Raw genomic sequence first — 25,113 nt, forward strand, 5'->3', positions numbered from 1 at the left:
TCATGCTGGGTGACCCATGACAAGCAAACCCAGGGTAGGGGGGTTGCTTTAGGTTTGGATGGCTGGTGCATGCATGATGCAAATATGTGCAAACGGGCCTGCGTCATCCCTTCTCTCACCGGCTCTTCATGTGCTGACCCACACCCCTAGCGGGTGGAGCGGTGTGTACGGGTGAGGAACAACACTTCTCACAGCTCCCTGGTGCACCGGCAGAATGCTCCTGCTGCACCTCCGCTTCCGATGGTGCAGTGCACTTCCCTCACTGCACCTGACCAGCATTGTTGGCCTGGATGATGTGAGGCTGGGGCTATAGTCATGCCTCCTCTTTAACTTGCCCCCATCCTTCTGGGGTGACTGACTCCCAGACGAGCTAGGAGGGAGCAGTCCCTTGTGACAGAATGCACAGACTGCAACTGTGATTGGCCCCTGTGAAAGGCCTGCCAGAAGGAAAGGCTCTTTGAAGTAAGGACCTTAAGTGACATGAACGTGTGTGCAGCAAGTTCTTTAATAAGTGTATGTTAAGGGCATGCTACTGAAAGTGTGGACAGACAGGTTATCAGGGTGAATGCTATTCATAGTTACACTCATCATATATCTCCACGAGGTGAAACAAAATTATATAAGAAATAGTAGCACCTGTGAGAATGATGAGTGATTACCTTCTCACAAGTACGACGACCACACAGTAGGGCAACTCATCATAAACTTTACTCAACTATATATATATATATAAGTACCCAATTCTGATCCCATGCTGTTTTAACACTGCTGCAACTTACTGATTTTGATGGAATGACTCCTGTTTGATTCTGGTGTGAGATTGGAGTAAGAACTACTGTGAGCAGCAGAGCTTTTATTCACTTCAGTATAGTGATGGAGTCACTGTAGTGACACTAGAGTCAAGGTTGTGAGACTGTTTCCGTTGTAAACCTAACTGAACCCTCGCATTCTCACTTTGTGGAAAAAATGTTCCTTTTTTCTTGAAATTTCTTCTGCTTATTTTTGGGACAGAGGAGGGTTTGGAGGTAAAGACTGAGATAAATCAGACAAACATTTCCGATACATGACAGTTTGAAAAAAAAGGAATTTCTCTCGCACTTCCCCCGATATTTTGAAGTGTCTTATGTTCTCTGGAACATCATGGCTCACAAAAGACTTGATTAGAAACTCCAGATTTGTTTCATTCATTCATGTTCAATAACATTTAGCGCACTAAAATGTTCTTATGTTAAAATGATTTCTTGAGAGAATCTGATGGTTAATTTTGAAAGCGTTAGCTATGAATGTGAACCTCTACATGGGCCAAGAGGCCACTGAAGAGTTTATAAACTTGTTGCTAACTATTATGTTAGCTGAGTTTGTAAACCCTCAGAAAAATCAAACAAATCAAAAAAATTAGCAATATCATAAAAGTGTATTTTAACTTTGCTAAATGTGTATGTGTGTGTGTATATATAACATATGGGCAAGAATAAATTCATATGCCCAAATTTGGGACCTGAATGTCAGGCAGGTAAGGAGTCTCTTTATAGCACAGTGAGGTTGTGCTTCTTGAAATCTCCGTGGTCACATAACCATAACATCCCACGGGTGTGGGGAAAAAAGCAAGGAACTATGACACCCAGGCACTTATTTGAGAGGAAGTGGTTTATGATCACTATACACAATGCACTTTTCTTTGGACAGTACTAGGCTATTACAGAAAAATAAGAGAATAACATTTTTAAAAGCTTAAGTAGACAACAAATGGAACTTAAAACTTAAAAATAAAAAACTTAAAAATAAACAGAGACACTTACTCTCCAGTAGCAGGAATGTTACTGCTCACTTGGGATACATGGGCACTGTGGAAAGGGAAGAAAGATCTAATTACCAAAGTACTGTCGTGGAACACCTGAAAGAGAATGTTGGCTTTTCTTCTCTCATTGCCTTTTCTTAGACACTAAACCATCTACTAAATTAATTAAAGGTATGATTCATCAGCAGGAATTCATCTCCTAGAATTACATATGCACATGACAAGCTTAGAATCATAGAATATCAGGGCTGGAAGGGACCTCAGGAGGTCATCTAGTCCAACCCCCTGCTCAAAGCAGGACCAATCCCCATTTTTGCCCCAGATCCGTAAATGGCCCCCTCAAGGACTGAACTCACAACCCTGGGTTTAGCAGGCCAACGCTCAAACCACTGAGCTATCTGACCCCTCAACAGAATTTTGACTCACACTATTAGAATGTACATTTATACAAGGCTAGTACACTCAGAATTGGATTGCTTGTCATTTACTACCAAGAGACTACAGTCAAAAGGAAGGTATTTTAGGTATAGCACATTATGATTCTTCTCTTGAATATTCTGCAGCTGTAGATCACACTTAGTTTAATCAAATGAGCTCTGTTCTTTCGAGTCAAGATTTCAAAACATACACGCTATAAAGTGACTCAACATTTAACAGGTTTTAAACTACTCATCAGGAAAAAGGTAAAACATATTTCCTCTTCCCAGATTCCCCTGCCCCAACTCCCTGTTTTTCATGTTCTTAGCTCCCCGCCACCATTTGTTTTTAAGTATATTTTCTCGCCTTTCTGTTTGCCTCTAAGTCTGACTCCAGGCTCAGGAAGAGGTAAAATAACAGAATTCTAGTTGTCACCACTCACTGTTCAAAGCACTTTCAAGTAAGGTGACGTGCCATCCCACATGGCCATTACTGCTCTGCAATCTAACTGCAGGGTCAGATTAGATTAGGCCAAAGAAATTCCCTCCCCTTTCCATGTACCATCAGATTGCTCCCCATGTGTTGACTCAACTTTGAAGATAAGAGGGCACATGAGATTTCACTCCTGTTCATCCCGCCTACAATATTAATTAAACCAAATAAGTTAGCTTAAACATTGCATTTGGCTTTATCCTCTTACCAGCAACAGAATCAGTAGCAGGGTTGGCTGGTGTACTCAGAAGTAAAACGACCCTATGCTAGATTACAAGAGGGACTTGTGAAAGTCTTACTCAAGAATTCTAGGTTTACTGTGCCGCACTAATAGAAATTTAGTGTTTTTAATCTATACATGCAAGGTGCATCCTTTCAGAAACTTTAATTGCTGATGATTCAACAATTGCTCTATTACTTTAAACCAGTCACAGTTTCTAAGGTTTCTTCTATCCTTTCTCTTTAATATTTCTCCCACCAAACTACTGTAGCTTCCCTGCAGAGACCTGATGCCAGCCAAAAGGCTGGAGCACTCGCTCTCCTCAGAAGGCAAGCACATTGTCACGTCACTGGTAGCAAGTGGTAGGGAGAGGAGGTTGAACTGGTGGGAGGAGGTAAAATAAAAGTGTCACAAAAATCAGTTTAGTAAAGTCACACAACAGCACACGTCTCTACAGGTCTAGAGGACAGAACTACTGCAAGCCCACATGTTGTAGATAAGCCAGAAGGCTTTTAGTTCCTGCAAGGGATTGAGTGCATCCCCACTAACCAGCTTGGTGTGTGTAAATTAGTGCAGTGCACCCACACACGCCACTCCCTTCAACTATGGCTTCACCTGTGCACTCTTCACCTCTGCACTGTTCACCCAGACACGGTTCCTCAAAGGATTCACATAGCATGAAAGCACATGTGTATTTGGCAGTCGATTCCATGTATATACATGGATGTTATACCATTAGAATACACATACAGTTGTATATTTCAGATTAATACACTTATCATTTGTATCATCTTATTGTATTTAATATTATCCTTACACACACACACACACACACACACACACACAAAGAGACAGATATAGAGGAAGACTCTCCTCAACACACATGTAGGTGATATCTAGCTGATTAATTTAATTTATCCCATGGCTATACTACTGATCATACATATTTGACCATTTCACCTGCTGTCTACCCACCCACTACAGTCTCTTCCCCATGACCCCTCAGCAACTTCAAAGAGTTGAAATTTTAAATATTTTTCTTGGAAGGTTTGAATAAATCCCACGGAGAATGGGTTGCTTGGCAGAAGGCAGATGAAGTGGCCAAAGTTGCATAATAAATGTAATTTCTCACAAATGTATCACTGCCACAAGTGTGGTTGTACTTTAACTTTACAGCCAATTTCTGTACTTTCTCATATCAATATTTGATATGTATTATATATAAATAATAGAAATCTAACACACACATATTAACTTGCCCTTTATCTCATCTCTCTTCGCTTCTCCATCCCCAATAAGCTTTCTGTTAAAAAGACATGGGGTCTAAAAAAGGAGAGGACGCTTAAGAGGAGATTAAACTCAGAAAATAGCATTTTCCTTCACTTTATACCATATAATTCCAGCAAAATTACTGTTGTGGAAAAAAAGGAAACTCCTGTTTCATGACTGTAGTGTTGAGCTCTTCATTCCATTTGTTTACTAGTGATATTTCACACTTTGGGCAGAATTTTGAAGGTTTATGAGGGAATGATTATTATTCCCTAAAACTATTTTTTGCCTTTTATCATGTAATTTCATTTAAACTTGGGGAGAAAGGATTATTAGAGCATGCAGTTCCTTCTTCTAGGCAAAAAGTAAATAAAAATCAAATGCAAGACAGTGTATAAAATTCCAAACATTTTCATAACCTTCACGTATATTGAGTAGTGATTTTAACCCATAACAAACCTGACTTCATCAACACTGATTCAGTTTCAAGTCCATTAAACCTTCTATTTTCTGATGACACATATACATATGGCAACTATTTAGGGGTAGCTGTTAAAATATCTACTAAGGGACTGTAGGTTCTATCTGAGAGCTAGACAATACTGATTTTAAAATTACTTCATGGACATAGAGAGCATGAAGTAAATACACACACACACACCCCCCATCACACCACCACCACCTGGTGAAGAGAAAGTACTTCAAAAAAAATTTAAGCTTCATTAGCCCTTTTAAATTTTAGAAACTACCTCTTTATGTAGTAAGCATGGCCATATAAAAGAAATAGGATTTAACTTTTTCTTGGTCCTGTGATATGTTAATGCTCTTTACTGGGCCTGTCTCTCAATAATAGTGGGATTTTGAAGGAGAAGTTTTCAGATACACTAAATTTCTTATAATTCCACAGTAATTGGCCTTCCATGCTATTTAATTTTGAAGCTTAATTAAAATGCACTGCTAAATGGGTTTATTTACTCTATTCTGTAACATTAGCCAGGAAGTTAGGCCATTTTTTAAAAAAATCTCTTGACGGAGTCAACAGAATTATGAAATAGCTTTAGAATGTTAGGCACAAACGTATTTCTGACTATGTTAATTTCCAGTAAATACATGGAGATATTTAATGAGAAATTCTCAAAAAGCTAAGAGCAAAGAAACACTTCTGGTAACAATTTCCTAGGGGTTTGCTGAACTTCTTGGGTGGCTGAAGTCACTTGGTCCTCAGCTTCATGCTTCACAAGGCACCCAAAGGCATGCTATGAATGCCCCAAACACATTACTTGTCATGTCTTACTGCGTAATTAATTGCCTCTAAATAGCAGCTTTGTTCATCAATCAGTGAAACAATGTGAACTCATGTCCTGCTTGGTGAATAATTTTCTCCGTCTGCGTTTGACTCATTGATATATACAGTCAATTATTTTCATTACATTATAATGTACTTCTACTGCTCCACCCCAAGCCCCACTGACATTAGTTCATAGAATATCAGGGTTGGAAGGGACCTCAGGAGGTCATCTAGTCCAACCCCCTGCTCAATGCAGGACCAATCCACAGTTTTTGCCCCAGATCCCTAAATGGTCCCCTCAAGGATTGAACTCACAACCCTGGGTTTAGCAGGTTAATGCTCAAACCACTGAGCTATAGTTGGAGAGTTATCCAGTTCTGGGATTTCATGCTCCCTCAGAACTAGCCTAGGCCACTAATTCCTGACAAAAGTCTTGTTTTAAACACCAACCCCTCACTGACCTGCTCCCACAACCCCCTCACACTTCTTCCCCCGGGGGGGAGGGGTCTGAATCACCAGAGAGCCCCAGTGTTAGCTTACACCTGGCTCCCTAGACTTGCAAATACAACTTAAGTCTCATGGACACCTCAGCTCTGTCAGGGCCACATCCTCCAGGTCCCTCTCCATCTCGGACAACAGATGCTAAATTTTTCGAGTACTACTCCATTAATACAGGACAAGCCAGTTAATATCCAGCTACATAAAGGCCAAAACATTCAAACCTGGGTGCCTAAAGGTAGGCCTCCAAATTCATATTTAGGCACCTAGTTATGGGCATCTGAATTTTACAGGTACTGAGCAACCCCAGCTCTCATTGTTATTAACTCCAATGATAGGAGGGTCGGGGGGAGAGGGGTTATATACTGTTCCATTTAGGCCCATTAGGCAAGTGGACTGATTTATTTCTGTTACAGTTCAACAGACCAGTTTTTATCAGAATTAGCTCCAGTCTCACCTAATATTACAAAGCTGGGCACGTTCATTGTAAGGGGCTTGATCTTCCTTGTACACAAGGGCAAAACAGAAGTAACTTCACTGAAATTAATGGAGTTCCAGTGGTGTCAAACTGACGTAAGAGGAGAATCTGACCCAAAGGATCTGTTAGCAAAGAGTAAGCCTTCATCACTTGCTCAATCATTTCTGCCTCTGTTCTCCTTGTTTATTTATGCTATTTTAAAATATTGCAAATAAACTTCTGACACGAATAAACTGAAAGCTGGAAATTACAATCAGTGTAGCATGGACTTAGGCAAACTGAACACAGCAATGTTACGGAGAGGCATGCATCTCAAGGTAACTAGTTACTGGTTGGATATCTTTGGAAATTAATCTTAAAAGATCTTGAGTATGATTTCACATGTAAGTCATCAAGGTAAAAATATAGGGTTAGATTCTCATCTCTGCTCTGGCACCTTTACAAGAGGTAAAAGAGCTGGAGTGGTGTAAATGGGCCCTAAAAACCCTGTTTCTGTCTTGAGGAGGATTCCCCTCCAATGTAAGCACTGCGGAAGACAGCCATAAGGTTGTCCTCTGAGAACCCCATTACAAGACCAGGAGTAGCGGAGCTGCTGGGAAAGGGGGATGGAGACAGGAGCGGGGGGTGCTGGGGCGGGGCTGCAGCACACAACACTGTGGAGATTCTGGGCAGGGCTGTGGCCCTTGGGGTAGCCCAAGGAAGCAGCCATAAAACTTAGACAGGCCCTGAGGGCTGTCTAAATTATGCCAGAGTCCTCTCCAGCTCCCAGGGAAGGTCAAGACTTGGGAGATTTCGAAGGTAGCTTAAGCCACCTTCGCCATACCCCACTTGGTCTACAAATTCTGTGTTTGTGTCTCTTAGAGAAAGTCTACACTGAAAAAAAAAAGATGTGTTCTTAACTCAGGTTAACTAACTTGGGTTAAAATAGCAGTGAAGATCCAGCAACTTCACTTTTAACTCATGATCATGAGGGTGCCCTGCCTTCTAGGTTTTAACTCACACCGTTAACCTGAATTTAAAGCCAAGTCTCCCTCCCTTCACTGCTATTTTAACACCAGTTAAGAACACAATTTCTTCTGCAGTGTAGACATACTCTTAGAGGCATAGTCCAGAATTTCACGTATAGTTCTTTGTTACAATAAAGCTACCAAAAATGTGCAAATGAGGGTGATTTCATTTTGCACTCGATCCCACACATTTGTCATGGCTCCCACAGAGGTCAGAACTAGAAAAGTTTGGGTACCACAACTCTTTACCTCTTTAATTAATCTTAGTCTTTTAATCTAAACTGAATATACCCTGTCATGATTTTGAATTAAACTTCCCAATATCTGCACCTTGTGCAGAGTGTATCATTTACCTATTATTGCACTTGCCATATGAGTTACTCAGGAACTGAAAACCTTCTCCCCTCTCCTCCCTTCCCTCCCCACGCAATAACAGAGGCACTGCAGAGCAAAATGTATTACTGTCGAATATTAAACATTGTAATTAGAATTAGTCAGAACATACCGTACTATAATCTTGCACAGGACTGGCTTTTCCCTTCTGCCCCAGGGAAGGCGCATTAAAACAGCATGGAAAACATCTATAAATTTAATCTAAAACATTAAAAATATTTTTAAAAGCATACAGTGTTGCTTTCTGGCCATCAATAATGACCTATAATTATCAAGGTCTCAGGCTATGGAGAGCTCAGAGCTTGGGACTAATGCTATCATTTGCACAGGAGGTTACTTACTTTATGCAGAGAAGCAAAATGTTCAAAAAGAAAACGTAAATGATAACCAAAGGAAAATTACAGAAGAGGCAAACAAGTTCACTCTTCTAGCAAAGCTGCTTGAGGAAAAATGCCAATGAAAACAGTTTCTACAGCTTTTTAAAAACAGAAAAATTCCGAAGTCTAGTTGGTACATAATTCCTCTGGTTTAACAATGGGACTTTTCAATATTTAAATGTATCAGAAGATGTTGGAATCTATCTAAAAGTTATTTATTATCCAGAATCGTAATGTTAGGTGCTTTCTCCTTTATAGTTTAAGGTCTGTAACAGACCTTGTTTTGTCTCGAATTTACAATTCCATTATAAAAAATTTGCTTCATGCTGAAATTTGATGTACAAATCTTCAAAGCAGGAGAGGACTCTTTTTTGTGTATAAAATCTGAAAATGGTGATGTGCTGCAAATGCCTAGCTGTGTCCAACCATGGTAAGGACTTGATTTCAACCTTCTCTTAATATTTTCATTTTTTGGAAGTTCAAATGCAACACAATTAGCCTTACCGTAATGTGGTATACTGTATTTTCATGGTTATCTTAATGCCAGGAAAAATGAATCCCATGGAGAACAGCAATTCTCCTTTGCTTTTCTTATATATGCCTCCCTTTATCCCTAGTTCGGGTATAATCTCCTGTGACTGGTGGACACTGGCACCTACTGTTCAAAGCAGAGATATCTGAGTGACGCAAGTACCCTGGCTAAGGCTAGAACTCTACTGGAGTACAGCAACAACTCCAGAAGCCTGGAGTATAGATCTCTGCGTACTTAACGCAGAGATCTATACTCCAGGCTTCTGTCGCCCCTTCCACTTTCATCTAATGCACATGCAGTGGAGCACAGAACCACCAGCCAAACAAGGTTTCATTTTTTCAAAGGGCCCAACACTGAAAGGGTTCTGACTAGCTAACATGACTCTGAGTCTCTCAGGAGGTGCTCAAGACATTGACGGATCAGCCCCTTAAGTAACAGCCAATAACTCTGCAAACAGATTTTCAATTTTGTCCTGAAAGGCTGATATCTGAATAAATACAGTAAATGTCACTGCATGACTTACCCATACAGACCCTACAGGCTAACACTCTTGTCAGTAATGCTGCACTGATAAGACCATTTCTCTTGTGTAACATGGGACAGATGTTAAAGAGAGAAAGAGTGGGAGGGGGATTACCACAAAGAAAGAGAATGGTGGCATTGAAAGGAAAAACACAAGGATAACACTGGGGAAAACCACCTGATGCATGAATGCAGTGTGTGCAGGGCCAGACTTCAAGTCAATCAAGTTTTGCCACAGACTTCAGTAAGACCTGGGTTGGGCATGGTATCATTTCAATACAGTGTTCATCAGTGGTGCTGGAACCTTTTTAATAGTGGGGGGTGCTGACAGCCAGGCCCCTCACCCCTGTCCGTGCGTCCCCCCCACGACAGCTGGGACCGGGAGCAGTGCCGTGTCTCCGTGATGGGGGGACCTGGATGGGGTAAGAGGACAAAGGCTGGGGACAGGCACGGGGCCAGTTGCAGAGCCCCGGCCCGGATCCTGGGAGCAGAGTCCCGAGACTGGGGGGTTGGGCACACAGCCAGTGACCCCACGTAAAAACCTGAGGGTGCTGCAGCACTCCCCGCACCTCTAGTTCCTGTGCCTCTGGTACTCATTAGTGAGACAGCCCTGCATCTCAAAGCAGCTCATTAATAGTAACTCATGAATCAGGCTATTTGCTTTTTCCATTCCTTTGGTTTACATCAAGATATACCCATTGAGAAATTTCTTTAAAAATAGTCTGTATGACAACATAATTTCTAGAACATAGACTTCACCACAGATCACTATTACCTTCTATTAGTTCATCTTACCAGACTGGGCGCAACTGCCCTTACTTGGAATTGACTTTGCCAGCTGCTACTTGCACGTGAAACTACGTTATCTAACACAGCTGACATTTGCTTTCCTGTTGTATAAGCTAAGTAGTCCAGAGCACTCCCTCTTATGTAACAATTTCAGTTCTAATGTTCACATGGCTTTGATGATAAGACATTCTGGAACACATATGCCCTTCAAGCATGAACTTCTAGGACAATCGCCAGTAAGGTTTTCCTTTTCTTTTATTATTGCAATATTCATATTGCAAGGTATTCAATACAGCACCTCTGAGCAAGTGAACTAGATCTTGATCAGACTTACTTGAGTAGTATTCTCCCCCCAGTTTCCAATAAAATCCCCAAAAGATGGATTTTTTTAATTAGTATATTTTAATAATAGTGGGTTACGAACAGTTTTGATTCAAAATAATAAGCGGAACATCATTTAAGTACTAATTCTTGCCCTTCGGTTGTTTTGTTTCTTTCTTTTTTTTTTTTTTTAGTAAGATCAAGGAAAAGAAAGTTGGTTCTCACCAGGCATGGACTATGAAATACAGAATCAAGTAACTGAGTTTAATAAAAACATCATGACATTCACAAAAGTGATAGAATGTTCTTCTAGTTGGCAGAAGCCAAGAATTACGTAGCATTTGGAATATGAACAGCTCTTGTTCACATCTACCCAGCATGTTACATAACTGTCTGCATGAAATTACTGTACTACAGTACAAACCCAGAAACCGCTACACTCCTAGCAACCCATATCCCTATGTATTTACATTAAATTATTCAGTTGTTATATCACATGAATAAGGCTGCAGACTATGTAAACTTGGCTAACGGCAAACCAGGACAAATAAAATGGACCAGCAGACCAGACAGACTTATGCACTGATTCAAAGAGCTCCCCCCCCCCCCCCGGAACAAAGTTGATTACAACACGTCATTTGCTTCCCTAAAGTCACATGGGAAAATCTGCCACCCACCACAGGAGCTCTGAACTGAAAAAGCACCAGCCGTTGCCCAGCATGCGCTGGCTCCCCTGTCAAATTACCTCCACCTGGCAACCAGCCTAACAATTACACATTTCTGATGTGTGATAAACAACACATCAGAAATGTTGGTTTTATTTACCAGTAATTGCTTCTCAGTGTTGTTACAAAGAAACAAGCTAGGCATGATGGTTTGTATCACAAGGTGTGCTACTCCCTCTTTGCTCTTATTTGCCATTTCTTCATTTTCAAACTGCTTATTGGCTCTCATTTACTCCTCTTCAAACTTGCAAAGTACATCCTCCCATTCCCATAGAAGTCACCCTCCTTCAGATCGCCTTCATCCATTCCCATTAAAGTCAAACCTATACTTAGGAGACCACTTGAATCTTTCTAATTTCCTCCTCCTAAGAAATATTGTTCCTCTAATCCCACAGAGTCCATCCTTCCCTCTAATAGGCTTCTTGATTCTTCACCAATAATTCCACTCAAACCATGCATCCTAATCTCTCTTGATCACTCCAGCTCAACTGATATTTTCCTGGATCTTCTTTCCAGGCGATTTCTGCTCTAAGGGAGGTCTCAACCCTCACTAGGTCCCAAATCAGGAAAGCACTTGGGCATGTGCTTTGTCCATCCTTAAAAAAAAAAAAAAAAGAAGTACAGGCTTAAGAGCTTTCCTGAATAGGAATGCTTTCATGTATCAGATCTTAAAGGAATATAAACTTCATTTTTAACAGAAAGGAGACTCAAAGGAAAACAGTATGGCACATAATTAGTAAGAGTCCTTATTATATTCCCTCCCCCTACCACAACCTTCAGGGTTAGTCAGAAGGAAGTATGTCTGTTTCAACTTTTGTCCAATGATCTTTTATTTTTAGCTATTGTTGTAACAATATCTACAAGGAATGGTCTATTTTAGAGTAAAAATAAAACACAGCATTAAGGCATAATAGATCCATGAAAATGCATTGAGATGTGGGGAAGCTACCTAGCATGGATACTACAGGCATCTATGTTAGGGTCTGATCTTGGTTTACATCTTCATTAATGATCTGGGAGGTGGAATGAACAGCACGTTAATGAAATTTGCAGATGATGCTAAAATGGGTAAAGTTGCAACACCAGGCGGGATAGAGAGACAACAACAAAGGACTCTAACGAGGTTAGAAATATGGGCAGAAAATAACAAAAATGAGATTCCACGTGGAAAAATGTAAGGGAAGGAAAAATAATCTAAATGGGAGGGAGAAACATGGGAATCAGTAATTCTGACAGAGAGCTAGGAGTGAAGTTTCTAGGCAACAACTAACAGGGGAAGGTGGAAATACAGTGAAAGTCCACCAGTATCCAAGTGTAAACACCAAAGAGGGAGGGGAATTATTCAGAGTGGTAGACAGAGATACAGCTTAGAGCGATGGGCTGAAATTTTAGGCTACCTAGCAATCTGCAAAATGTATCACCACTGCTATGACAATCAATAAACCACCCCCCAAACACACCTTTCAAGATCTAGGAGTCCTACACAAGCCTCTCTCTCTCTCATCCAGACAGATGGCAATTCCCCCCTGAACAGGCATGTCTGGAAGTAAGGCATTTTCTTATTTTCCTGCACTGGCTTCCTGCAATAGCGGGAGAGCAGCCACTGCATGGCTGCTGACTTTCCACCCGGTTTCTGGGGCAGTGCAACTATGTGCTGTCTCTTACTCAGGCTTGTGGCAAAGCCACCATTGAGCTGGTACAGCACGAGTATTATTTAATGAACGAAATGATGTAATAAAATTATGTAATCAACATGAAAATCAAGTTCATCCGCTAACTGAAAAGTTGACCAGTCTGATGTTAAATCAAACCCCACGCCCACAAGCTTTCAATCTTTGTACATCTCAGAGGATTCACCTGCCCCACTGGCCGGTGATCATGACATTAAACAACAATCTTAGACTTAATTAGAGCCTGTTCACACATATCTGGCATCATCCCCAACATTATATTAAAATATCAAGTCCTTCCCAAACAGAGAAACCAACAAAAAGGAGGAGTAGTAAATACCTCAAATAGAAGGGTGACATAGGCCGCTCATCTTCTTGGGAACTAAAAATAAAACACATTTTTAAAGTTAGTATGTAGTTCTGTTCTATATTAGCAGGTTAATTTGTAGCAAAACATTTGCTCTTTCAAAAACAAGATAAAAACAAAACACCATGTGTCTGGCCCAGAGACTATATTCAATGCATGTATTTTGTTCTACAATAACTTATGGACGGGAACTTTAAATTGTAGTCCTCAAAGTCATGAAATCCCAACTAATTTGCCAGTGATCATGAATGTGGAATGATCTGCTGTAGAACCGTCAGGAGTCACTGCAATTCTGCAGCACTTCAAGGACAATTCCCATAGCAACAATTCAGAAATTCTGCCAACAGAATAACCGGACCTTTTGCTTCGTGCAGTTCCAGAATTGAATAACCTGCTAGTAAAGGTAAACCAAAAAGCTTCTGTTCAACAAGAAAGATTATTTAAAAACATTTAAGATGCCAATTTAGTAACTAGGTGTGCACAGAGTGAAAAATTCTAGGCCTGATTCACCACTGCAATATGCTGGTTTTATTCTACTTAAATGAAACTGAGTTGCACTGGTATAAAACTGGAGTGGCACAGTCGTGAGTCAGGCCTGAGTAAAACTCAACCATTTTTAAAATAAATACAGATGAAAAAAAACCAGTTCCTCCTTGACTTGAGTCCATTGAGTCTCTGATTTGAGATTACTGGCCAAATTCAGCCCAGGCCCAACTCCACTGATTGTAGGGCTGTTGACAATTAGAATCAATTTAGCGCTAAAGGATTCTCCTCTCCAAAGCGCTGTTCAGTATTTGCCTTTGTATTGTTTAAAGGCCCGTTTGTTCTAGTTCCCTGATCCTACTTATATTTACGCATGTGCTTAATTTTCCTGCTGCGAATAGGGCTACTCACAACAGTAAAGTTAAGCACGTAAGTGTTTGTAGGATAAGGGCTGGAAGTCGAATTGTGTCAAGGAACAGGTGTCTACATGTTTGCTATTTGTAGCATGGAAAAAAATAAAATAAAAGATTAGAGACTCATGCCAAGGAACTGTGTTGCACTCTCAGTCATACCTAAACAAGACACTGAGCAGCAATTCAGTGTTCCCACTTCAGGAATGGGATCTCCAGATTCTAAAGCAGATTGAACAGTGCAGGAAAAGACTGTTTCTGGTATTATTAACTCCTATTCACAGACCCTCCTCCAACACAGTTATGTAATCATGTCCCAGCCACCATACAAACCCAGCGTTAGAACACAAACTTCCCTAATCAAGCCATACAAAAATGCATGTTATGGTCAGATGCATCGGGTAGACAGAGACTTTGATTGTAAGTCTTTGGGGCAAGAAACTTTGCCTTACTCTACACACGTATAGGACATGATCCAAAGCCCACTGAAATCAGTGGAAGTCTTTCCAACGTTGTCATTGAGCTGTGAATCAGGCCCACAAAGAGCTGTGTAAATTTGGGGATCTGTATAAATTATTTTAAACATAATAAATAATCATAGTAAAAGATTTGAGAAACTCATGTGCACTGGAAACAGAGAATTCTCTACAGTCTTTCCATTGTTTCAGAAGCTTGATATCAGGATCACAACCAGGACATGGTGGTCAGGCCCAATGGTCAGAGCCAAGGGGTGGCCAGGCCTCGAGGTTAGCGTGGAGCTGGAGTCAAGAATAAAGACCTTGGGACACACCCGGGAGTGTGGCCGGGAAGCAGAGCTGGAGGTCAGAGCCAAGGATCAGAAGCTGAATGCCACAGTCAAAGGGTGAGCCAGAGAAGTCAAGGATGGAGAAGGGTAGGAATTGAAGAGGGCACAAGAACAGGAAGCAGAACCAAGTGCAGCTGTAGCGTGGAATGTGTTGAGCAGCCAAGCAAGTTCTGGCTGCTGCTGGGCCAAGTAGTAGCTTAGCTACACCCCTCGCCCAGTGAGGAAGTGCAGTCAACCCAGCAGCCCCTGCCAGCTGTGCCCAGTGAGTTGCCAGGAGACTGATCCTGCTGCAGCTGGCTCCCTGACACTTAAGATGTCATCAGCTCTTGAGAGAGAGATACAGAATCTTGGACTTTGGTCTTATCAGATAAATCAAGAGGGAAACTGATTTTGTTATATGAAAATTACTGCTAATGTTTACATTTACACAGGGCTGGCCTAACTCTGCCTACACTGAGTCAATTGAGTTTGATTTCGTTGAAGTCAGTGTAGACTCCCACTGGCTTTAATGGGAGCAGAGCTAGGCCAGCAGTGAGGACTAGCGAAACACCTACCCTTAACTCCATGACTCGTTTGAGATGTTAAACAGTTGTAATTTCGTACATTTACAAAAGTATCTTGGTATATATCTTTAAGAACAGAATAAAAGTGAAAAGAAAGTTTCTGTGGATTTGTTGGAATAGGGCCAAGTACTGTACTCTGACATACATCAGCAACTCCCAATGGAGTCAAACGGAAGCTGTCTGAGCATCCACAAGTTGAACTTGACCCTGAGCCAGCCACATACAGCTTCATAAGCGAAATCTGCCTCGGACTGTATTTACTGATTCTAGCCAATGCAATTACAGCCCCACCATAATGAACACCAAACATATCCATAAATAATTTTTTAAAAACAGAATGAAATCAAGCCAGCATATAGAGAGTACTACAGGCATGTTTCTGCATTATCCTTTTCATCCCTCGTTGGAGTGCAAGTAAGGGAAATGTCTAGACAAGATGACAGATATCTGTGTCACTAGATGGCAAATAATCTTCATGATGAAATGACAGCTCCATTCTCTGAGAAAACACCTGTGTTTTTAGGTTCCACAGTGGTCTAGAATTCTAAGGCAACATAAAATACCACCGAGAAGGGAATGGAGGCTACTGTTGAAATTACGAGATCTGGCAAAACCCAGGATGACTACTTTGTCTGGAACAACAATGACTCTGCAGCATTCCCATTCCTCTAACTGATCCAACAATTCAACCATCCGTGGAAAGTTTGTTGTTCATTTCCAAAGATTAGTTCTACACTGCTTGGGCAAGATTATGCTCAGCGAGAGGGGGAAGCGGGGGTAGGTGCAATGGTTCCCCCACCTCCTGCACTGGCTGGTTTAGCTGTTCCTGTAAAGGGGAGCACACAATGTACTTTTCAGAGGTGCTGTGTAATCAGGCTCCCCTGTGCCCTGTCAAGTCACTTAGTTAGCATCTCTGTTTGTGTTTAAAGTGGGAACAACATCCACCTCCCAGGAGAGCTGAGAGCAGTAGTTACTGCTTGTACAGTACTCTGAAGAATTAAAGAGAGTCATGTAAGGCCAATTATTATTATTATTGCTTTGCAGAAGACAAACTACAGCATGTGTACATAACACATTCTACAAAGACAAGCATCTATAACCGAAAGAAACTAATCACAACAACATATGTAGTCCTTATGTGTGTATATTTGTCTCTCTGTAATCTGTTGCACATTCTTTATTAAATCAATAAAAAGGTTCTTATGATTCATAAGGCCAGAGGCAGAGTTTTCATCATTTACTCATTATACTTCAATAACATAACAGCTTTATTTATAGCCTGAATGCCAATACAGTCCCTATGGCCTATGCAGAACATAAAAAAATAAAGCCGAAGTGCAGAACAATCCACAGTGCTGTCAGAACTTCCAGACATCAGTGTAATTTGGTATGACAACATCAAATGCCTTTCAGTACAGAACAGACATCAACTTCGTCGCACCCATACACATTGTCTTTCCCTATCTTAGGGCTCCCAGTTAGTTCCCAGGTCACAGAAAACATTACAATGACATTAAAAGGTCAAAATAACTTTCTTATATAGATATCCACTCGAGATTTTTTGATGGGTTTGTTGAAGTGATAGCATTAGCGGAAGAAGTTGCTGTTTGAGTTATATTTTCATTTGATTGCAAGTAAAATCATTGCATTATGAGTTCCATTAAACAAGTTTTCTACGTACACAAACATATATATTCATCACTATATGTTTTTGCAAAGTAAACCAGAAGAAAAACTACACTGACAGCATTAGTCAGAGGGGGAAAAAAGAACCATCTCATTTAGCTTACAGAGTTATGAAATTTCACAGGCTAAATAATAACTTTAAATGCTTTATAACTGTCTATATCCACCAGCACTAACAGATAGCCACCTCTGGGATGAATGGTGGCAACATACCGTGTCACAGCACCATCACAGGGAGAGGGGAAGACTTTGGGACAGGAACACTGGGTTTTACCCTAATTTTACGAAGTATGCTATGGTGCTTTGATATCCGCAAAGAGCGAGTTATCTCAGTTTTTAAGATCTATTCCAAAAAGCACATCCTCCCCCAGACAAGTGCATGTTAGTTACTTGATTGAGTGTGCACTGGAAGGTTGAAGACCTGTAAACCATGCCCAGATTTGAACCACGAGTTCCATGTAACCTAAGCATTCCCAAAACTGGATGTTAGATCATCAAGCCCCCTGGAAATCCAAATAAAATTCCCACATATAAATTATTACCATTTTTAATTTAAAACAACATTTCGTAGCCTGCTGCTATAAGGTAACATCTTGTTTACAAAAACACACAAATTGTAGTACGAGCAGAATTGGGAGCCTCACACAAGAGCTTTTAAACTAATTTCTACCTACTTTAACGCGTTGAAAAATCAGATGCAAGATATACAAACAAACAATGTGATTTAAACCATAAAGGGTTATCTTCCAATAGTTACACCATATCAGTAGGATGGTAATGGATTGAAAAGTATTTTGCACAAGACTCCTTTACTGCCAGCGACACTTAAGATGTTTCCTGACAGAAAGATCACAGAGTGGCACAGTGAAACATCTTGTTCTGAGGGATCTATCATTGATGACACACAGTAAAAAGTACTCCTCACCTGCTCCCTTTCAGAACATGGCCCTGAACAAAATGCTTGAAGTCTTTAAGAAATCGTAAACATTTAACTGGACTGCACTGTGTAATACGGATTAGACAATGACCTTTTCAGAAAGAAAGGATTACTTAGCATTTACCACTGTAAAACCAAGTCAACTGTTTGCACAGTGGTAGAATGAGTGAGCAATTCTAATGTTAATTTCTGGTACCTTCTAGATTTCTACAGTCCTCAGCAGACTATCCACCCATTAGAACCTGCTAGTCCTTCTGTAAACTACAGAACACATGAAGAAAATAAAAAACTACTGGGTTTTTGGTTGTAAATTATGATTTTCCACTCCCACCATCTCCCTGTTAAAGGTTACACACTATTTATAGCCACAAGGCACTGAATATATATGGGGAGAGGAGAAGTGATTTAAGTTAATAGTTGTCTGTTCAGCTTCCATTCACTGGCATGGCTAAGCAGTTGACTGGGAAGCAGAGGGGTTAACTATGCTCCAGACATTGATAGATTTCCCACAATTAGGATTTTGAACAGACGTGCATGGCATTTTCAGACAATCCTTCAAAAGTAGGCAGTTTCTCGCTCATCCCACAGCAACATCTAAATCCTGATCATGTCCTTGCTGCTAAAATAAATAATAAATAATAATAATCTCAATGCATTTATCTTTAGTTGTCCTTGCTGCTAAAGAAATGTTGCATTCCTGTCTCCTACTGAGCTGATGAAAAAAAAAATCTGATTTGAAAGACTGGTAGAATGCCAGTAATGTTCCCTAGCTGGTGTAACACATAATAGGCTACTTGATCTTGAAGCAAATATTTTTCTTATGGAAAAACACACAAAACATATTACCCATAAAGAACAAACCAAAAAAATATTTAATGCTATGACATCCATGAAGTTTGAACTGTTTATTGGTACACTGTCATAATCCAAAACAAACAACAAAAACACCCTTGCACTATATTTAGCCAGCAGTCAATATAGCCTGGCAGGAATTGTGCCATGCAGGTAACACACTGTAAGGGATGTATTCATGAACTCTGACTCAGTTCAAGTCAAAAGAGGGTTATTGTTTTCTCTACAAAAACTGACCAACACGCACACACTGGACAACTATTATTACGAATGTGGAAATCTGAATTTAAACTTCTGAATGCTTATAAAATACAAAGCTGCGCCATTGCTTTCCTGAGCCTTTGTAAGGATGGACTCCACTGGCTCCCCAAAGATGTTCCCACCATCATATGGCAAGTTCTCAAGGTTCCACTGTGCCTCTGGTTGAAGGCCAAACATTCACAGCCAATGCATCTGTGAGTACCTATCCTGGAAGCTATTTCCCTTTCCCATGGTCATGAAAGGTAGGCTGTACCTGCAGCTGACCTGTGTTCATGCTCTCAGTGAAGAATATTTTTTTAAAACAATATTCCTCATATTGCTTGTTAGATAAAGTAAGAGAACAGGTGAGCCTTTCCCAGAGCTTGAGCTAAATTCTTGTCCATTTGGACTGATAGTTTTTGATCAGGGTAACCAGTACTGAGGACTGACAAACTTTTCACCCCAGGATATCCCAGAACCCTTACGGCCCAGGATACCAAATGGCCAATCCTGTACTTGGCTAGAGCTCTCCACAATCACACCCTTGTCAGAAAGGCAGCTCTGCAAAGGTACAGAGACTGGGAAGGACCTTGATTTTAATCCTTCATTTGTTTTAAATTAGAATAGTTCAAAATGTACTTTGACTGAAAGGTCAATGTTTTGCAGTGGAGACAAAGGAGCTAGACATCAGTAGAGTATACTATTCAGCCAAGGTCATGTTTTCCTACTGCTGTGCCATAGACTGCATGTTTGTTCTGTCCCCAAAAGTTAGATAAAAATAAAGGCTCTTCTTTCCTCTCCATCACATTTTAAAAAGCTATTCTGGACTTCAAAATAAATCAATTTATTTTTTGTCACAACACTTTTTATGGAAATACACTGTTGTTGCTACTTTTAATACAGACAATTGGAGGAGCCATGGAAAAGCCAACGGTATCAGTTTACTACTGGTATCTATGCTAAAACAGGTTTTGTTATTTTGGGCTCAACTGGGAGATCTGCTATTCTGAGACCAAAAAGATATCACAGTCTAGTTTTCTTCCTTCCATTCACAATGAGCGTGTAAGGCTAATGCACATGTGTAAGAGACAGCAACACTTTTCTTTTGCAAAAGATTTTAGTGGCACTTTTTTGTTTTGCTTATTTTGATCTTCAATATTTATAAATCTCTATAGAATACTGCATAATGAAGTTATTGGAAACATAAAACAGTCCTCACAGAAAACCGATATATCACGGTATGGTAGTATTTTGCACTGAATGTACAGTTTTCCCCACATTTTCTTCAGCACTCCATTATTTTTTAAAGCCGACGTGGTCTGAGAGAAAGGTGCAAGATTGACATACCTGATTAATCTTTATTGCATGTGATTTCTTAACATCACAACTGTTCCCTTGTACTCTCCTCCTCCACAACCGTGGGAGAAAGGGAAGGATTGCTAATGAGAAATATTATCAGGATATTTCAGGTTCTTTGAAGAGAAGAAGCTTCATACCAAAAACATTAGCCATACTATCGAGGTGGGTGATGGAGAAAAAAGAAAGGAGGAGGCATAATAACTGGTAGAAATAAAATCCAGCTTCCTTTATGTAAATAAGAGGAAACACAAGTTTAACAAAGTTGTAACAGCTGTTTCAGCACTCTGAGTGGTCACCATTAAAAATCAACATTTACTTCAGTTATTAAGAGATACCATTGTGGTTTCCTACTTTAATTACAGAGGGGGTGCTGTGGCATTTCAGAAACCACTGTGGAGTAACTGTTGGCATGACCTGTCTTTGTTTAAACAGAGACCAGTGCTCTTCATTTGTTCTGTGGATGACCTAAAGATCAACTTTCATATCCAGCAAATTTCAGAAAGATTTTATGTCTGTAGCACTTCTCTTCCTGATGGCCTCAGTGCAGTAAAGTACTTAAGGACGTGTATAACTTTAAGCATATCAGCAATCCCACTGAAATCAAGTTAGGCAAATAAGTACTTTTGCTGATTAGGGCCTATGCAACAAAGCATTAGATATCTATTCAATAACAGTTATCTTTCTCCTGAACCTATGCCACATATATAATCTAAAAGGCCCTTAACAATATTTCGGGGACCAGCTTGGCATTGACTTAGAAGGGTCAGAGGAGTCTCCTACTCCATTTTCCACAAAACCGGAGACTTTCTCTTTCTCTTATCCAAGTGTTGACCCAAGTAGACCCTGCCTTAGCTTGTAAGATAATGGCTTGTGGTGGTATGACTGCAGGCTGCAAGGAAGGCAGAATGACCTCTTAGTATGAGGTTGAGCATCTGTGCTGATCAAAGCACTGATTTATCTGGCATTTTAAAAATGGCCAATTTTATAAAAACAAGCTGAGAGAAATGTGCAGGATTAGTATGTCGTACCACTGAGAAGGTCTTATTATTAGCTAACCATGTCTCAACAACAAGACTCAGGCATCAGTACCAAGTCTATAATAGGAGGTCATTCTCTTTTAACCAGAGAGAAATCCACGATACAGTATAGGCACGTATCATTTAAACCACAACCAAGTATCTACATGTGCACTGCCTCAATAATATATACTGATTCCTGAGGACAAGGAGATGAAGGACTGCAGACTCAAAAAGAGCAGTGACACTTCCTTCAGCCTGGTCAGAGTTTTGCTGTATATTTTGCTAGTGTTCTCACATTACAAAACAGCAGCATGGAAAGAGAAATTATTTTAATACGGCTACGATTTTGGTGCAGAGGTCACAGTTTTCAAGGTAATTGTGAATTTGAATGAAGTCCATGACCCATCAGCAGTACCTCCTGTCCCACAGAGCTGGGCCTGGCTCCCCGTTCCAGGCATTGTGACCTGGCCCATTCAGTTGGAGCATCTACCCTTCTGTAGATGGAGACAGAGGGGAAGTGAGCCAAATTTGATCAGCGTTGTGACCTAGCGCATGGGATTGCAATGCCACTCACTTTTGGTCCATCTGTCCCTCTGTCTCCATCTACGGACTGGTACTACGAGCACGTGGGCCATGTTGCAACACCCAGTCAGGCCCAGCCCCATGAGACAGGAGCCATCGCAGAAGAGTGAGTGTGGGTGGGCTTGTTCTCCAAAACCCCCCCTATGGGCTCCTCACTCCCACCTTTCCCTGACTTATCTTTTCCCACACACCTCTGCTATGAAATTTATTAAAAATTTCTGTGATAAAACTGTAGCGCTAATTATAACAGCACGATAAGCAGAGTGGAATCACGCCCTTCCCCCTGCAAACTACAGGCCATATTTATATTTAATTTTGTTTATTTGCATGTTGTGGAAACTTATGATTGTGTAATTTTGTACAATTATTTTCTGCTTGTATCTTGTTATATTACTGATATGTTTATCTTTGTAAGCTGCTGTAAATAGTATTCAACCCTGTTCCTTCCTTCTTCTTCTTTTTTAATCATAAACCTCAACTAATTTTAATCTTAAAAAAAAAAAAGAAAGAAGACAGGGCAGAGTTTTGTCTCCTTATTTGTGGTTTGGCAATGCTCTCCAGTTGGATAAAGCCAGAAAATAGGTTAGAAGGAGGTGGAAGGAATGACTCCAAGTGTACTCCAGCCAAAGTTGCACCCTTTCCTAGAATTTAACAGTGGCAAGATGTACAATCACTTTCACACACATTGCACAATAAAGGAACCAAACTGACTAAGTAACTGTAGGCCTTTTTGTTTCTGGACTGCTTCTAAAAAGTTGATGGGTGTCAAGTGAACATATGGAGAGGCCCAATCTTTCAGAATAAAAATCTAGATTTTCTTCTCTGATCTGCCGTTGCTGGCAAGAGAAAGTAATTGAACTTGGTTACAGATAGTTCAAGTTAACAATACTATATTTCATTTACGTTGATCACATCCAGAATATTTATCACAGAAAAAAAACTGGAGGCAAAGCTTAATAAATGAGAAGATTTGCAGATCGGCTTCCACTTTAGGAGCTGGAAGCCAACTCTCATTGAAGTCAATGGAAAGACTCCCATTCAATGGTTTCAATAGGCACTGAGTCACAGATCTAGCAGATCAGGCCTGGAACTTGAAGTCAAGAGATATAGACTGTATTCCTTGCTCTGTCATTGTCTTCATGTCTGACCTTGCATATGTCATTTATGATCTGTACCTCAGTTTCCCCTACCTGTAAAATGGGTTTAATAATTCCAATCTCTACCCCCAGAGTTCAACGGTGAAGCTTATTTCACTAATGTTTATAAAGCACTTTGGATTTCTGTATCACCTTCCCTCCAACCAACTCAAAGGATCAATATGATTTCATCAGGCTTATCTTACAATACAACTTTCTGATCAGCTGCTCATTGCTCTGAAAAAGAAAAGCTAAAACAAACAACCTGTCCACAATTCCACCAAGAAGAAAATGCACTAGAATAGGAACATTTTACTCCAGCTAAAATACAGTTGTACTCATAAAAACAGAGACGGTAAATGAAACAATCAGATTGGGAACAAAGGGAGTTCGGCATCACCAGCAGCCCAGTTGGAAATCATTAGCTACACTCATCAGCCCATAAAAGGGTTTAAAAATATCTGACATGGTTTTCTTACTCCTTCCTCCAATTTGTTAATTTCTGGCAGATTGTAAAAAAATTAGAGGCCACTGAGAATCTAAATCACATACATGGCTCTCTTATCAGCCAGCTCCTTGAACCTGAGATGTGGAAGGTACATTTTGTGAAAGCAGCCACATGTTTCAACTTCATGAAGTCTGTAATATGATACACACACTCAGCTAAAATAAATAAGAAATTTTTAGTCAATAGTACTGCTAATAATAAAATTATGTTACTGTTATTCAGAAGAATACTTAATGTATTAACTCAGCGGTTCTCAAACTGTGGGTCAGGACCCCAAAATTGGAGAACCCCTGTATTAACTAAATGAAATAAAAAATGTCATTTTCTGATGCTGACTTTGAAAAACAGGAGTGCAATAAGTGTTTTGGGACCAAAGAAGTACCACATACACTCGACATTCCACCTCATGCACCACAAGAAAGTATGCCCTAGACACGTATACTGTGTTTCTCTCTTACAAAGACAGCATGTCTATTCACATACCATTCCTTCGATAAACATCTATATATAGTATGAAATGTGTATGTACAGTACACATGGTTACGTGCATAGATAATTATATAATATTCTGTGATATCTAGACAGACCTTCCCCGACATGAATATCTTGATTAGAGCTGGGCAAATTTTTCAGCTGAAACTTTCTTTGCCGAAAAAAGCAGATTTGGGTCAACCAAAACATTTTGCCAACGTGTGTCTATTTTGCCAAAATGAAAACAAAACAAAAACAAAAATTCAGAAGTACTGAAATGGTTCATTTTATCATGTACAAAATGAAATATTTTGATTTTTCGGGCTAGATTCAGATATAGATCAGAGACCAACAGTTGTGGACATGGCATAAACATGATGCAGAGGTTCATCCACACAGATATCACTGCAGGATTCAGGCCAAAATTTAGTGGTTGCTGGGAAGATATTTGTTTTCTGAAAAGGGAGAAGGGGACGGAAGCTCATTGCACAAGTGCTTTCATTTGCTGGTCTGTGGAGTAGCACTTGGAAGTTGTCACTAGTCTGCCTAGCCAATGGGAGCAGTGCACCCAGGAATCTAAGGCTCTGTCTTCACTGCCGAAAAAAATACGTTTTACCAGAGGATACCGTAACACACATCAGCTCTCCATCTGTAAAGTATTAATGGTGCCAAGGCACTGCACTTTTATCATTAAGTAAACTAAGCAAGGTCAACACCTGGTCCCTTGTCTCCGCTACAAAAGGTAAGGCACAGGATCGGAAAGGCACAGTGGTTCCTCTGTAAACCCCACCATCACCTTTTTTGCAGTGAAAACACAGTGTAGGAAGAAAGGAGATTTTACGTTAGGAAGTTTTAGGATGAAAGAATTGTGTGGTGGAGAGAATGATGTTGTAGGGTGC

General features: G+C 40.3%; 1 protein-coding gene across 11 annotated transcripts in view; it reads right to left on the minus strand.

The window, feature by feature from the left end:
- Window positions 1–25,113, minus strand: part of FAM13A (family with sequence similarity 13 member A) — a 198,914-nt gene that overhangs the window by 49,112 nt on the left and 124,689 nt on the right. For 9 of the 11 annotated variants that reach the window (XM_048848645.2, XM_048848643.2, XM_075127514.1 and 6 more), the window contains 2 exons: window positions 13,137–13,178; window positions 1,800–1,844 (listed from right to left, as the gene is read on the minus strand). In XM_048848645.2, coding sequence (XP_048704602.2) covers window positions 1,800–1,844; window positions 13,137–13,178 — 87 coding nt within the window. Of the gene's footprint in view, window positions 1–1,799; window positions 1,845–7,972; window positions 8,062–13,136; window positions 13,179–25,113 lie in introns of those variants that run through there. The other 2 variants (XM_075127516.1, XM_048848647.2) reach the window with 2 other exon arrangements.

The sequence above is a fragment of the Caretta caretta genome, chromosome 4 (genome assembly GCF_965140235.1).
Source record: "Caretta caretta isolate rCarCar2 chromosome 4, rCarCar1.hap1, whole genome shotgun sequence".
Taxonomy (NCBI): domain Eukaryota; kingdom Metazoa; phylum Chordata; order Testudines; family Cheloniidae; genus Caretta; species Caretta caretta.